This window comes from Panthera leo, chromosome D1 (genome assembly GCF_018350215.1).
Source record: "Panthera leo isolate Ple1 chromosome D1, P.leo_Ple1_pat1.1, whole genome shotgun sequence".
Classification (NCBI taxonomy): domain Eukaryota; kingdom Metazoa; phylum Chordata; class Mammalia; order Carnivora; family Felidae; genus Panthera; species Panthera leo.
Genome location: NC_056688.1, coordinates 72,520,676 through 72,537,936, shown reverse-complemented (window position 1 = coordinate 72,537,936; position 17,261 = coordinate 72,520,676). Strand labels below are relative to the sequence as shown.

Genomic DNA, 17,261 nt, shown 5'->3' with positions numbered 1-17,261 from the left:
TCTTGGTTTCGTTGATCTGCTCTACAGTTTTTTTAGATTCTATATTGTTTATTTCTGCTCTGATCTTTATGATTTCTCTTCTTCTGCTGGGTTTAGGCTGCCTTTGCTGTTCTGCTTCTATTTCCTTTAGGTGTGCTGTTAGATTTTGTATTTGGGATTTTTCTTGTTTCTTGAGATAGGCCTGGATTGCAATGTATTTTCCTCTCAGGACTGCCTTCGCTGCATCCCAAAGCGTTTGGATTGTTGTATTTTCATTTTCGTTTGTTTCCATATATGTTTTAATTTCTTCTCTAATTGCCTGGTTGACCCACTCATTCGTTAGTAGGGTGTTCTTTAACCTCCATGCTTTTGGAGGTTTTCCAGACTTTTTCCTGTGGTTGATTTCAAGCTTCATAGCATTGTGGTCTGAAAGTATGCATGGTATAATTTCAATTCTTGTAAACTTATGAAGGGCTGTTTTGTGACCCAGTATATGATCTATCTTGGAGAATGTTCCATGTGCACTCGAGAAGAAAGTATATTCTGTTGCTTTGGGATGCAGAGTTCTAAATAGATCTGTCAAGTCCATCTGATCCAATGTATCATTCAGGGCCCTTGTTTCTTTATTGACTGTGTGTCTAGATGATCTATCCATTTCTGTAAGTGGGGTGTTAAAGTCCCCTGCAATGACCACATTCTTATCAATAAGGTTGCTTATGTTTATGAGTAATTGTTTTATATATCTGGGGGCTCGGGTATTTGGCGCATAGACATTTATAATAGTTAGCTCTTCCTGGTGGATAGACCCTGTGATTATTATATAATGCCCTTCTTCATCTCTTGTTACAGCCTTTAATTTAAAGTCTAGTTTGTCTGATATAAGTATGGCTACTCCAGCTTTCTTTTGGCTTCCAGGAGCATGATAAATAGTTCTCCATCCCCTCACTCTCAATCTAAAGGTGTCCTCAGATCTAAAATGAGTCTCTTGTAGACAGCAAATAGATGGGTCTTGTTTTTTTATCCATTCTGATACCCTATGTCTTTTAGTTGGCGCATTTAATCCATTTACATTCAGTGTTATTATAGAAAGATATGGGTTTAGAGTCATTGTGATGTCTGTATGTTTTATGCTTGTAGTGATGTCTCTGGTACTTTGTCTCACAGGATCCCCCTTAGGATCTCTTGTAGGGCTGGTTTCGTGGTGACAAATTCCTTCAGTTTTTGTTTGTTTGGGAAGACCTTTATCTCTCCTTCTATTCTAAATGACAGACTTGCTGGATAAAGGATTCTTGGCTGCATATTTTTTCTGTTTAGCACACTGTAGATATCGTGCCAAGCCTTTCTGGCCTGCCAAGTTTCAAAGGAGAGATCAGTCACGAGTCTTATAGGTCTCCCTTTATATGTGAGGGCACGTTTATCCCTTGCTGCTTTCAGAATTTTCTCTTTATCCTTGTATTTTGCCAGTTTCACTATGATATGTCGTGCAGAAGATCGATTCAAGTTACGTCTGAAGGGAGTTCTCTGTGCCTCTTGGATTTCAATGCCTTTTTCCTTCCCCAGTTCAGGGAAGTTCTCAGCTATTATTTCTTCAAGTACCCCTTCAGCACCTTTCCCTCTTTCTTCCTCCTCTGGGATACCAATTATGCGTATATTATTTCTTTTTAGTGTATCACTTAGTTCTCTAATTTTCCCCTCATACTCCTGGATTTTTTTATCTCTCTTTCTTTCAGCTTCCTCTTTCTCCATAACTTTATCTTCTAGTTCACCTATTCTCTCCTCTGCCTCTTCAAGCCGAGCCATCGTGGATTCCATTTTGTTTTGCAATTCGTTTAAAGCGTTTTTCAACTCCTCGTGACTGTTCCTTAGTCCCTCGATCTTTGTGGCAAGAGATTCTCTGCTGTCCTGTATACTATTTTCAAGCCCAGCGATTAATTTTATGACTATTATTCTAAATTCACTTTCTGTTATATTATTTAAATCCTTTTTGATCAGTTCATTAGCTGTTGTTATTTCCTGGAGATTCTTCTGAGGGGAATTCTTCCGTTTGGTCATTTTGGAGAGTGTCTGGCGTGGTGAGGACCTGCAGGGCACTTCCCCTGTGCTGTGGTGTATAACTGGAGTTAGTGGGCGGGGCCGCAGTCCGACCCGATGTCTGCCCCCAGCCCACTGCTGGGGCCATAGTCAGACTGGTGTGTGCCTTCTCTTCCCCTCTCCTAGGGGCGGGATTCACTGTGGGGTGGCGTGTCCCGTCTGGGCTACTTGCACACTGCCAGGCTTGTGTTGCTGGGGATCTGGCATATTAGCTGGGGTGGGTAGGCAAGGTGCACGGGGGCTGGAGGGGCAGGCTTAGCTCGCTTCTCCTTAGGTGATCCACTTCAGGAGGAGCCCTGTGGCAGCGGGAGGGAGTCAGATCCGCTGCCGGAGGTTTGGCTCCGCAGAAGCACAGAGTTGGGTGTTTGCGCGGAGCGAGCAAGTTCCCTGGCAGGAACTGGTTCCCTTTGGGATTTTGGCTGGGGGATGGGCAGGGGAGATGGCGCTGGCGCCTTTGTTCCCCGCCAAGCTGAGCTCTGCCGTCCGGGGGCTCAGCAGCTCTCCCTCCCTTTGTCCTCCAGCCTTCCCGCTTTCCGAGCAGAGCTGTTAACTTATGACCTCCCAGACGCTAAGTCGCGCTTGCTGTCGGAACACAGTCCGTCCGGCCCCTCCGCTTTTGCCAGCCAGACTCGGGGGCTCTGCTTGGCCGGCGAGCCGCCCCTCCGCCCCGGCTCCCTCCCGCCAGTCCGTGGAGCGCGCACCGCCTCGCCGCCCTTCCTACCCTCTTCCGTGGGCCTCTAGTCTGCGCTTGACTCCGGAGACTCCCTTCTGCTAATCCTCTGGCGGTTTTCTCGGTTCTTTAGGCAGGTGTAGGTGGAATCTAAGTGATCGGCAGGACGCGCTGTGAGCCCCGCGTCCTCCTACGCCGCCATCTTCCGGAACCCCCTGAATAAAGAAGCTTTGAGATGACTCCAATCTTAGCCACTGACTTACTGGCAACCTCATGGGAGATCTTGAGACAGAATCACCCAGCCCAGATGCTCCCAAATTCCTGATCCACAGAAACCATTAAAAAAAAAGAATAAATGATTATTATTGTTTTAAGCCCTGTCTTAGGGTGATTTTTATACAATAGATAACTAATATAGGGTACTTCTTGGTAACTCTTAGATTAGGGTTAATAACAAAGTGGAATTCCTGTGTCAAAGTAGGTAAAGTTCCTCTCTGGCAATGCAAGGTAAAAAAAAAAATATTTAGAAGGTAGGTGTTATTGGAATTGTGGCATCTTTTACTGTTGAGAGTGACTTTATTATGGCCTTGTGGAATGGGAAAAGCACTGGATTTAGAGTCAGAAAACCTACATTTGGGTTTTAAACTAGTTCTGCCAGTTCTACCTGTGTGACATGAAGGAAGCTACATGACCTTCTGAGTGTCACTTTTCTTCTTGCTGCAAATGAAGATATGGAACTTTGGTATTCAGTTCTTGGCAACCCATTTTTAGAACAACATCTAGAGACTCGATTGAATCAGAGGAGAATGATGAAGGGTCTGGTAATCATGTCAGATGGGAAATGGGTATAGAAACTGGAGGAGTGTCACCTAGAAAAGAACTGTTAATTCAATCCCTCCCTTAAGATATTTGAACAACTCTACAGAAGAGGAAATAGATTGATTTTGTGCATCTTTTGAGGGCAAATGGGAAACAATGGGTAATAATGATAAGGATCTAGATTGTAAGAATTCCTTTTTAAATAATTAAATTTATTAGAAAATACTATTTGAGAGCCTTGATTTTTTTTCTGGGTTCAAATTCAGGGAAATTATAATATACTAACTCTCTAGATATCTTCAAGAGGACTGATTTTTTTCTCTTAAATTCTATTTTATATTTCCTTCAAGAATCCCTTCATAAAATTATTTTTGTTTTTCTTTATTACATAAACTGTGTTCATCAATAAGTTAGAAAACACATAAAGCAAAAGGAAATAAAAATTACAAGTAATCTCATTGCCATTGAGAGATCACTATAAATGTTTTGGTGTATATCTTCCCAGTGTCTTGTTTGTTTGTTTTGTAGCCATGTTTACCCTTATGCACACATCCAACAAAATTGAGGTTATGTACTAATCTAACTACAATTATCCTTTTTTTCCCATTTAATACATATTTATTTGTAAATAAATTATTTCTGCAACATTTTTTGGTATTCATATTCAACCTTGACAACAATATTTATTTTCTCTTTAAAAATAGTATTTATAATAGAATATTTGCAAAATATGGATGACTTCAAAAAGAAAATTAAAACTACCTATTATCCCAATACTCAGAGGACTGTTAACATTTTGTTGGACATTCTGGTGTCTTTTCTTCTGTACATAACTTTTTCTAAAAAAATATGTATTGGTGTTTCTCACCAACATACTTTTTACTAACAATACGTTATGAATATTCCCCAATGTCACTACATTTTCTGCAAAAATATGATTTTTAATAATATCAAATTATTCTACCATCTGGACCAAACCATAATGCCCTCAAATGATCCCTACAATTGGATATGCAAGTTGCCCCTAATGGTTCATCACTATAAACAACACTATATTCAGTGTATATAATATTGTTTTTAATGGCTGTGTGGTATTCCATTGTGTCGCTATGTCATCTTTTATTAAATAAATCCTTTATTTTTTTAATGTTTCAGTTCTCAATATTTTGCTTAAATAAGCAATCCTGTCACTATTAGAACAAATCTTTACTCCTACCAGTATTTTTTTTATTATTCTTGACATATTTGGTGAGGAGTTGTTTCAAGTTCAGCAGCTGGTGATGTACTTAACATTTTGTTGGATGCTCTAGGGGCATATTGAAGAAACATGAGACATGGCCCCAATCCTTCAAGTGTTAAAATTTAGTTGCAAATATGACTAATACATGCAAAATAGTAATGAATAATTTATTGTAGTATATTATTAAATGCTAAGTTGTGTGGTTCTGATTAAGTGCTTCGATGTGTATTTCAGGGGGTAGGAGGGTAGTGAGGCCCAGGATAGTCAGGCAGGACTTCAAGGATGAAATGCAGTTTGATCTGAGCTTTGAGGAGTGGGTTGAGTGAATAGTCAAAGAGAATGTGGGCCATTCTAGAGGAAAGGAACATGAAGCACAAAAGCTCAGAAATGTATATATTTGATATATTCACAGTACCATGAGAAGGCTATTTAAGTTTAACATCTTTTTATTGCCACTGCTGAGCAATCAGTTTTGAATAACAACTTCTGAAAAATATGAGCAATATTTATTTTAATATGTTTTTTCCAGTTTATTGAGATATAACTGACAATAACATTGTATTAAAGTGTACAACATAATTATTTGATATATGTATGTATTGTGAAATGATTACCATAATAAGTTTAGTTAAAATCCATCACTTCACATGGAAGTGTGATTTTTTTTATTTGCTTTTAATATTTACTTTTCTATCCCTTCAGACATGGAAACATCTTAATTAAATATTCCTAATTTGTGAAAATTGCTTATGTTTTCTACACACTTTGCCTGATGATTTTTTTTGTACTACTGTGTGGTTTTTCAGTCATCTGCATATAATATTGTATTGTATTTAATTCATTTCCAGCAAAAAAAAAAAATGCTTTAGATAATCTGAATCAATGTTATTCTATTTCTTATGTTGGGACTGGGATCATCTTAAGTAATATTTCAAAAATGATCTTCACTGTTAGGTTTGTTGATGCCACTGAGGTTGGGAGAAAACAAATTTATAGTAAATTGTCTTTGAAAGAACTAATGCTAACTCAGGCCCCATACGCTTGGCTTTTGTGATGTTCATTTGTTCAGTCATGTTATACAGTGGTGTTTTCACAAGAAAGAACAAAAGAAGAGAAGTAATCTCTTTTATGTAATTTTTAAAAATCACAAGTAACTGGCCTTCTTAAAAATGTTCGTAATTATATCCATATTATAACATTAAGGCAAAGCACATTTATTTTATTGCCTTCATAGGGAATGAGAATTAAAGGACCTATACATCAGAATCACTTAGGATGTTCATCAAACTTCACATTCCTGGGCCCTACTCTTGGCAGTATAGAGGGAGGTGAGGGAATCTGCATTTTAACATACTTGTAGGGAATTGTAAACATTGAAGTTTGAAGACTGTTGCTTTGAGACCAAATACTGTCTCAAATCTCTCCTCCACAGCTGTGCTGCAGTAACATGCAGCAAGACTCGACAGATATCATTGGGCATCTTTCCTCAAACTGAATTTCCTAGGACCTGTTTTGTTTTTAGGAAATTACATTATAAGTTGAGCTTTTTTTTTCCTTAATAAAACTTACTTAAAAGTTAAAAAAAAAAAAAAGCAAAACTAAACAAAACAAAACTATAGATCCTTTGTCAAGTTTTTTGTTTTTTTTTTTTTTTCCTAATTTGGCATTATTGGCTTTTATCCAACAGTACTCTCTTCATTATAAGTGTTTGGACTTAGTACCACTTCACTCAGATGAATTGCCTATAGGTCTCCATTCATGAGACCATCATCCCTTAAGTTTTAGAAAGTTAAAAAGTGAGGGCCAGAAATAGTAAAATTCACACCTTTCCATTGTTCCTAAGGTTGGTATAAGATGACTTATATGACTTAAGTCATTGATGATTTTATCCACTGCCTATGTCAGTGCCTAGTGACATATTGCAAGTAATTGTTACTTAATAATAATCCCAACAACCCTGAAAATAAGTTTTATTCCTACCTTGTACAATGATAAAAATACTAAATGCCTAGCATTTATTGAGTATAGTTATCTCATTTAATTTATATGGAAACTTACTTCTCTACGCTCCATTTTCCTTTTCTCCCCCTTTCTGTACCAGTTATTACTGTAACTTTTGCCTCATATTTCTTCCTCTACTTCTTAAAGCTTGCTGGGCTTCTTTGTGAAAAAGGAGAGAGATATAGGAGCAATTACAATTGTCACGCTTCTGATGAGAATCACAAAGACTAGCTCCTTTACATAGTTTTTCGTTGGGCAAGAGAAAACCCACGCTCAGACAGATAAGGTGAATGTAAGGTTACTGATGGGTGATGGCTAAATAATAGTTGCTTCCAACCCTCAGTTCTGATTTAGAGAGATATAAAAACATTTTCTTCCTGTAAACTTTTAGGTGTTTATTATTTTCAGTCTCAGATTTGCATTTTTTCCTTGCAGATGAATCTGACCCTCTTACCAGTTAGCTAACTTCTCTGTACTGTGAAATAATTCTTGTGCAAATATTTCTGTAACAAACTCGGCCTTTTTAAAAACAACCAACCAAACAAAAAAACCATAAAAGTAAACCACTTTTAAATGTGTGTGACTATGTGCTAAAATACAAGTGGTGAAGATAAGGAATAGAATGAGGCTTTTGTAACTTTGACAGTTGTGTAGCTAGGAAAAAAAAAAAAGATTCTGCTCAAACCCTAGTGCACAAAAATATTCCGGTTGGCTAACTTTGTGGCACTGATTTAGATGTTTTATATGTTTTCTGTTGAATAATTAATATTGGATATTGAAGCTAATTTCTCTTTTGGTTCTAAATTCAAGGAAAATGTTATTGTGATGTACATATTTTTAGGCTGTGGGAAGAGCATTTAACAAAAGTGCCAATGGAAAGAAAAACTTTGTCCAGCTTAATAATTAATAATTATTGAATCCAAACTATTTTAAATGAAAGGTGTAAGAATAAGTAAAGTGTCCATATTAAAATGAAGTTTTTGAACCACTTGGATTGGTTTCTAATAAAAAAAAAAAACAGTTTGAATCTGCAATTTCAGGGTAGTTCTTTTGATAATTGCTTCTTTCATGTTTAGTATTTCTAAAGCAGAGACGGCTTACTATATCATTTGTTCATCTAAGCCTCATATGCTGTCATTCTGAGTTTGGGATTTTTCTCCAACGATATGCAGAGAAACAAATGTTCTAATGGTTTTATTTTATTTTGTTTTTCTAGGAGTCAGAGAATAATAAGTTATGTTCCCTATATTCCTTCCGAAATACCTCTACCTCACCACATAAGCCTGACGAAGGGAGTCGGGACCGCGAGATAATGACCAGTGTTACTTTTGGAACCCCAGAACGCCGCAAAGGAAGCCTTGCCGATGTGGTGGACACACTGAAACAGAAGAAGCTTGAGGAAATGACTCGGACTGAACAAGAGGGTATGTGTGGACTTAACTGTTGGGCTTTATTCTTTTAAAGATTCCAGGCCTTTTAAAAAATGAGTGGGATTTCAAGGGCCAAAGCAGTGCGTAATTGGCACTAGCTAGGAAAAAGTTATTCAGAGGTTACCATGGTGATGGCAGATTGTGATCCATTGAAAGTATTAAGCAGATAGCTCCATTTTCCTAAACTTTGTGCATTTTATTTGGTTCTTATGATAACAAATTAAGGTTTTAAACTAACTGCAAGCCTTACCCTTGAAAAAGATGTAGTATGGGAACTTTTGCAGCTGCAACTTAATTTTTCATTTCTCTCCTTCACTTCCTTTTAATGGATAGTGTTTTATTATGAAAAGACCAACTGTTTAAAAAGAAAAAACAAACAAAAACTAATTTATTTCTCATTTTTATAAATATTACAAATTTATAAATATTATTCTTTCACCTTCAAATGTTGTAGAATTGAGAATTGAGGTTTCTAATATTGTGAAAGCTAAATGCTCAAGGGAGAAGTGCTGTGACACATGACATCTGTTGCAGCGTCCCACATCTCATCTACCTTCTCCACTCTTGAGAGAGTCCACTTAGGTTCATGTAGGTCCTAAAAAACAAATGAAAAAAGACTCTATCATAATATTGTTAAATTGAATAAATCAAGCCTAAGTGACTGCTATACTTATGTGTGTCCTTTCATTCTTTATGTATAGATTTTAGACTTTGAAATGTAGGGCAGTTAATGGTTCTGTATTTATTGCTAACATCATAAGTTAAATTTAGACTTCTGTGACACTATCAAGAAATGGGGATATAAGGGAATTTTTCATATAACTTAATTTTATTCCTCTAACGGCTTAAAAGTTTAAAAGTTTCTTTTTTTTAAATTTTTTTTTTAATGTTTATTTATTTTTGAGACAGAGAGAGACAGAGCATGAACAGGGGAGGGGCAGAGAGAGAGGGAGACACAGAATCTGAAACAGGCTCCAGGCTCTGAGCTGTCAGCACAGAGCCCGACGCGGGGCTCGAACTCACGGACTGTTAGATCATGACCTGAGCCGAAGTCAGACGCTTAACCGACCAAGCCACCCAGGCGCCCCAAAGCTTAAAAGTTTCAAATTAATTTTTGCGGATGTGTCCATCACATCAACACAAAAGGAGTTTCTAAAATGTATTACATGCTTACCTAACTTACCAACCAGATTATATGGCACAAATGTAAATGCTTTTTGATGACTCAGGATCATGATGCAATAGACTATGGACTCCAATCTAACAATTAGGTGACCCTGCATTAATTCTTCAGTCTCCCTGAGCCACAAAATGTAAAATTTGGGATGGTACTAATACTTGACTTGGAAACTCAAAAATTTTGAGAATTAACTATAATAATGAATATAGAAGTCTCTTATGAACAGTAAACTACATAAACTTGGGGTATTGTGATGATTGTCATATTATAAATGTCAATTATTTTATCATGCTATAATGTAATGATGCCCATAGAGATCACTGAGATAATTAGGACTGTTTGGCCTTATGGTTATTTCTCTGTAATTATGAGACTTTGGAATGCTTGTGTCTGCTTGATATAGATATTTTTTTCGGTGCATGCGTGTGTGTGTGCGTGTGTGCGTGCGTGTGTGTGTGTGTGTGTGTGTGTGTGTGTGTGTTGGTTTCTCCTTTTTCAATAATAGGTTTCAGGCTGTTACTTTTTGCTTTGTTGTGAAAAATTTCTAATTTCTTTCATTTTTCATTTATAAATTATGAAAATATATGATCATGACCGCTGGACCATGTGTAAAATATACATATATATATCTGGGTGAGTTGCTTAGAGATTCTGGGTAATAAACATGATTTTTAGTGCATGGGCTTCTCCCTGCTCAGACACTTTATTTTCCCCTACTTGGCTATGTTCTAGAATGATTGAGGCTGTCAGATCAATAATGTCTGATTGAGATTGCTAGATTACTTTTAATTATGATTTACCAAGAAGATGGTTTTAGTTCCATAAGAAAGAGGGTTTCAAGATACTTTAGAGAAGTCTTTAATGTAAAAATAAAGAAATTGATTTGTGATGATTTTTTTTGGTGTGGGCTCCTGGAGAATTTAAAATAATTTTTATCTTGCAAGTCATGGTTAGTTTTCCGTTCTTCCTCCTTATTACTGTGTGTCGAAGGTTTGATACAAGAGAGGCATTTGCAAGATGAGACCTCTCATTTAAGAGTACTTTATCACTCACTATATTCCTACTATCAAAGAATATTTTTATGTGCTTTACTGAAATTTGTTTTCAGTATGTAAACTATATACACTTTAGGCATCAGAAAACCAGGCATTTTTTAGTGTGTATTAATGTGTATATTAAATATAAATATGAAGTGATAGAAGTAGGTTCTTCAAACTTACACATTCTACAAATCTGGAAGGAATGCTGAATATAATGTATGAAAGAAACAAAGCTCAAAAGGTTTTGACAAACCGAAAATGTGAACTTAAAACTGACCCATCAAGATAAAATTTAATAGATCTTCTTGTCAAGTCCAGAGAGTATGACCAAAACTCCTAGCTGCACAAATAATTACTGAAGGGAATTCAAGTAGCAGACATAGGAATTTTTTAAAAAGCTTATGAGGTTTAGGTGGCAGAAAGTGCCCTGGGGTCCACATGATGAATATTGCCCAAAATTTGCACTACTAGAATTACAGTATGTAGCATTCAAAAAATGGTAGTCCCATTGAACTCCCTGCTCAATAGAATGCATCTGAATTATTGTGTCGGGTTGAGAATTACCACACTTTAAGAGGGACTGGAAAGCACTGGGATATTCTCAGAGGAGAACAGGTGACATGGTAACAGACATACAATTATATAATAAGAGGGATGGTTGAAGGAACTAGTATTATTAATCCCAGAGAAAATAGATCAAGGATGACAGGATGGTTGTCTTTAAAGATTAAAGTCATGTGGAGGAAGAATTGGGTTCATTCTATGTAGCTCCATAGCGATAGAATGAAGATCAGTGACAAGAAGTTGCAAGGAACCAGATTATCATTTATAACAAGATTAATTGTCTAACAGTTGTACCTGTCCATGTATGGAAGATAATAAATTGCCCTTGGAGGCTTGTGGCAATCTTAATTGCCATTTTAATAGGGCTAGGGGACAGGAGATTGGTCTTTTCCTAATGCCAAGGCTCTATGACTTTTTATGAAAAACAATATGCTTATACAATATTTTATAGTTCATCATATATATGTATTTATAGTTCTAATCAAGAACTACATAGTATCATGATTTCTTTTATGTAAGTTTTCTTTTTATTTTACAAGGTGCTGTATTAGAACTGGGGAATTCTTATCTGTTTACTTTTTTTTTTTTTTTTTTTGCCTTGGATTCCTTTGGTAGTCTGGTGAAGCCTACAGGTTATTTTTTAGTTTAAATAGATAAAGTAAAATGCACAGGATTACAAAGAAAATGAATTATATTAAAATATTAAATAATTTTATAATTTCGTGATATGGCAGAAAGTGCTACTTTACTAATGTATTAAAGAACAAGATCTAATGGAGGGACTCAAAATATCAAAATTTTAAAGTAGTGATAAACATAAAAGACATTTTGAGATATTGTTAACAAGTTCAGTGCGATCTAAAAATACATTATAATTCTATCAGTTACAGTATCACTACCAATATTTTATGGCTTGCTGCCTGCATCCACAATTTGAGGAAGTGCAAATTTTCAATTAGAGGTTAGTGAAAAAGAATTTTTTTCCAACCAGGTTCACCATCCAAGGTCCCTGAATTCTGTAGAAATGAGAAAAGAGGAAGGAGTGCATATGGGAGAGTTATTAGGAGATAGAATTGTTAGGAGTTGACATTTAAATGAGGAGACCAAGGGAGAGGAATGGTTCAAATGTTGCTCAGGGTTTTTAAAACTTTGTGTGAATAGGAGGGTGTTAATACAATTAATAAAAAAAAAATAGAGGAACATGTTTTGGAGATGGGAGCCATGAAGATTTCTATTTTTTGAGTTTGTTTCCTAATTTAATGACCTGCTTGGAGCAGTAGTACAGAATAGTATAACAGAATTTCTGATTCTATGACAGCTGTATTTCAGGTCTAAGGAGGTGTAATAGCTCCAACATTTGCCTGGCTTTGACCCTTTAAAACCCCATGTCCCTCTCCTTATGTGGGACAGCTCTTATCCCATGGGACATAGCAGAGCTTTCAAAAGAGCTTACTCACCTCTCTCTCACCTCTATTTCCTGGTTTGAAGGCCATACCTCATGAATGACAAGTCTGTGTGATTGACATAATAAATGACTTTTCCTGAGTCATTCTTGTCCTGGAGAATGTTTTGACTCTATCAGGCTAAAAGCCTTCCCCCTCACTTCCCCTCCTATACCGGAACTGATCTATTAAAAGTTCGTTTATTATGGTCTATTTTAAAACAATATCTACATGATAAAACAAAACTCTTCACATAGCATTAGGAAAGTTATTCTCTTACAGGCAGATCCTTTCATCAGCCAAATAATTGTCCAGTGTTTTATCTGCCATCCCTCAAGAAATGCCTTCTTCAGAGCAATGATTTGACTGGATTGCTGAAACAGTGATGAACAAAGGTGTTCTGTCTGAAGTGCCTCTTCTGAAAGTGAGATTTGTGGGAAAATAGACAAGGTTTCTGTTTTTTTGTAAATGTAACCTTGATTTTTTGGTCATAGGTACGTAGGAAGATAGATGATAGGTAGGTAGGTAGATAGATAGATAGATAGATACATGGATAGATGGATAGAATGAATACAGAAAATACTGTTGATATTGGTGGGTAGAGTATGCAGAAAGACTTTGATTATAGGTTGAGGTTAAAATGCTTCCAAGATAAAAATCCTTCAGCTGTGATTAAATGATGAATTTTAGTTATCCTTGTATCACCCATCGTGTTGCCAATGTTGCTGGGCTCTAACATAAGCGACAGTTGTCAGAAAATGAATACTTTAAAAAGGACTTCTATATCTAAATACATATATTTAATCAGAGAGTCCTTTGGCTTCTGAAAATAAGTTGTCTAATGAGAATTTCATTTGAGCAGCTGCGACTGAGGAGGTCAACAGGCATTGCCTAGGAGAATATGGCCCAGCTGGTTAAATCTGGTTGTTGTCGTGATTTAAATGGTCAAGTGCTGCTTGTAATCCAGGACCGTCTGTTTGTAAAGGGAAGAGTGAGTGCTTCAGCATAATGTACAGCTGTTTTAATCTCTCTTTAATAATAGTGCTTCAGCCACTATCATGTCTTGTGTATCATACTACTAAGTATATGATCCTAGGCTGGGTAAACCGGTTTGGGTCAGGTTCTGGAGGCATGTGAGCTTGGAGAGAAAGGGATACAATGATATAAACCTTAACTCTCTGACAAAATAAAATCTTGTTTCCGCCTTTTTGGCTCTTTTAAAAGACGTATTCTTTAGGTAATAATTATTGTGATCAAAAAGGAGTGATATAGTTTGTAGCTAGATAGAAACATTTGAATGAGTGAACTCTCTTTGATAGAGGCCGTAAACTTAATGGAAAGTATGCCGGATCGGTACAGTTGTATAGAATATACGTTGGACAGAAATTAGAGTATTTGTCCAGTGCAATTGTGTGCCACAAGCTATCATGATGGAGAAAGTATGTGGTTTCATTTGACTGTGTATGTGGAGAAAGGGCAGGAGCATTTGAGCTTTGGATTCCTGGTGGGATAGGCTTTCCAATGGATTATGCAGCTGTTACCCTGCACAAGAATGAACACGTGTTTATGTGTATATCTGACAGATTATTATCATTATTCACATCTCTAAACAATAATTTGGATTTTTACATATATTTTTACTGAATTATATTTAGTTAGGATATATGTTGGTATGTATTGCTTATCTGATTGCTGTTGCTGTACTAAAGAGGGAATGTGGTGTAGTTTCAGCAATGGGGAAACTCAGTTTTGAAAATCATGTTTCTGAGTGAGCTAGATCTGTGTTTGACCATAAATTCTATTATTTAGAGGGACCGTAGAGTCTACTGATTGAGAATGTGGGCTCTGGAGCTAGACTGCCTATGTTTCAAATTCAGCTCAGCATTTACCAGGGGGATGACATAGGGCACCTACCTCTCTGTGCCTCACTTTTCTCAATCAGAAATTGGACATAATTATAGTGCTGTCATAGGATCAGGATTTAGTTAATTCAACTAAAGCATTTAGAGCATTACCAGCATATAGTAAGTGTTCAATAAATGTAACCAACGTTACTTTCTAGCTGTATGACCTTGAACAAATGACTTAGTCCTTTTGTGCTTCAGTTCACTCATCTGTAAAACTAGATGAATGGTACCTACTTTGCAGGGTTGTGTGAGGATTTCACACATTAAATAGATAAAACACATACCTTCTATAATTGTAATTATTACTACTGTTGCTATTGTTATTATTGGAAGAAACATTTTTGAGGGAAATATTACAGGAATCTCTCTCTCTCTTTTTTTTTTTTTGGCCACAGACAGAATCATAGGAAATGTCCCATGGTGTTAGGGGATTTAGCATTTGGCAGCAATGACGTTCCTGTTTTCTGGAAGAGCAATTCAGTTTAACTCTCCTTTCAGGCTTTTTGGAAAGGCTGATAGTAAAATTTCCCCACTGGAAGCCAATCTTCCCTGCTGAGAAATATGCGGAATATGATGTTGTCAGTGAGAGAGGTTGGTAGAGCCTTGGATGAGGTTTTCAGATAGTACCCAGTTAAGAGCAATGTGTTTTTGTTAGAGAAAAAAAATCTATTAAAAGCTCATGCTAAAAAAAGTTTAACTTTCATACCATGCTAGAGCATCAAAAGAATTTTTTAAGGCAAAATTTATGGATGTTAGGTTTGCCACTGTTGTGATTGAAGGGTTATATTGGTGAAGCATTTGGAATTCGAGATCCAGACCCTTCTTTATATTTCTCATTCATGGGGGTAATAGGAAAGGCTTTGGATTTTGCATAAGAAACACATTAAGTATTCATTACAAATGCCCCCAGAATTATTATTTCAAATAAGTTGGAAATTTCAAGTCATTTCAATGCTGAAGTTCCCCAACACCACTCATAATCTAAGTGAAGAAGCAATCAGGTATTCAGAGCAATGCTGATGCAACTTCATTTCATTTTTTCTTCTTTTTAAAACACTGCATCTTTCCTTCTTATGATATTTGTGTCCTCGCTCCTGTTTTAAAGAGTTTGTAGCATATTCATAGCAAATGCAATCTAGTACAGATAGTTTAAATAAACATACTTTCTGAAAGTATTTTCCAATTAGGGATTACAATGTGCTAGAACTACTGGTGTTTGAATTCTGAAAATCATTATGTTTGGTTTGTTTTTGTGTTAAGTATATTTGCTTTCTAATACTCTGGAAACTGGACATCCTCTCATATAACTTTATAAAGGATATAATCAGCCTGAATCCGGTGAGCCCCAGGCGTTCTGGACAAATCTTGGTTATTTTAATTTGCTCTTGTTTTACAACTCCCATTTACAGTGTTGGCAATATACTAGTTGGTTGAATCTTTTTCTTAACTTCATTTTGTGTGCCTGTACCTTGAAAAGATACTTCATATTTGTTGGTCCATTTCTATTTCTGCAGATTTAAACGTTCTTTTCTTAAAGCTCTTTCTCGAAGAATGTTAAGAACAGATACAGGCAATTGCTTTTGACTTTTTCTCCTACTTTCCTGGGAAGCAAGAAGGTGCTCTCCTGGTATTTTGTTGTTTAGAAAAAGGATGCAGCTTTCTGATGGTTTATTAAATAAGCCATATTCTTACATGGTTTTTGAACCTGTAGAGCTTGAATGATCATTGTCATTTCACATTTCTTTCATTGAAAATTAATTAGATTGACTTATTCAGGATTTATTTTGGGATTCTTAAAAGTAATAGGAGGGGTGGTTTTTAGATTCAAATTCTTTTACTTTTATAATATGTATATAAAATGCAAAGAAAAATGAATATAAAAGGAAATGGTAAATTTAAACATGTATTTATTATGTGATATGCGATACATAGTATAGGACATACAAAAAAAAATGCCTGTGAATTCATCATCCAACTTAATATAAATTAGTAACACTACTGAATCTACCTGTTTTGTTCACCTGTCCAATCTCTGTTTTCTACCTAGATGTAACTATTGCCAGAACTTTGTATTTATCATTTCCCCTTTTGTTTTAAAACAGTTTTATGTGTCCCAAAATATTGTTGTTTAGCTTTGTTTTAGGACTTTGTAAAAATGGTACTATACCATAACCTTCTATGTCTTGTTTTTTATACTCATAATTATATTTTAAGCTCAATGTTGCTGTATACAGCTCACACAATTTTGCTGTGTCTGGTTCATTTTCATTTTCATATAATATTCCACGTGTTGTTCCCTAGAATGATAGTCAGGAGTATAGTCTCCTGTCTACTGTCTCTGGACATTTGGATGCTATCATTTTCTGCTAGGACAAACAAAGATGCTGTGAACATTCTTGCACTTGTCTTCTGCTGCACATGTGCATGAGTTATTCCCAGGAGTGGAGTTGCTGTTGACCAATTTTTGTATTCTTTTTCCATTCTGTTGGAAAACATTACAGAAAGAAGTTGGGGCTACAGTGTGTGTGTGTGTGTGTGTATTATAATCCTTGAAAGCTTTAACTTAACTGCCTATACCTTTTGGTTCCACCTTCCTCAAAATGTCTAGTACAGGTTTCTTTTTATCATTGAGCTTTTCAGAAGTTCACAAGAGCCTTTGATGGACCCTTCACTGCAATTTTCCTTTTTCTTTTGTTGTATCTTAATAGAATATCTTCAACATTTCTTTCAACTGTGAGCACAAGTGTATTGTCATTCTCTCACTGAACTATGATTACTAGATTTGTTAGGGAACACTGTTTTCCCATTTTGACTCCTTATTGACGTTTCCAGTTTGGTGTGGTATTTGAATTAAAGAAATTCCTGATCTGTAACCATCTCAGCTTCACAATCACTTTT

General features: G+C 36.1%; 1 protein-coding gene across 14 annotated transcripts in view; it reads left to right on the top strand.

The window, feature by feature from the left end:
* SOX6 (SRY-box transcription factor 6) overlaps nt 1-17,261 on the top strand; it is a 377,057-nt gene that overhangs the window by 31,970 nt on the left and 327,826 nt on the right. For all 14 annotated transcript variants that reach the window (XM_042907314.1, XM_042907313.1, XM_042907310.1 and 11 more), the window contains exon 3: nt 8,017-8,224. In XM_042907314.1, coding sequence (XP_042763248.1) covers nt 8,017-8,224 — 208 coding nt within the window. The remainder of the gene's footprint in view (nt 1-8,016; nt 8,225-17,261) is intronic.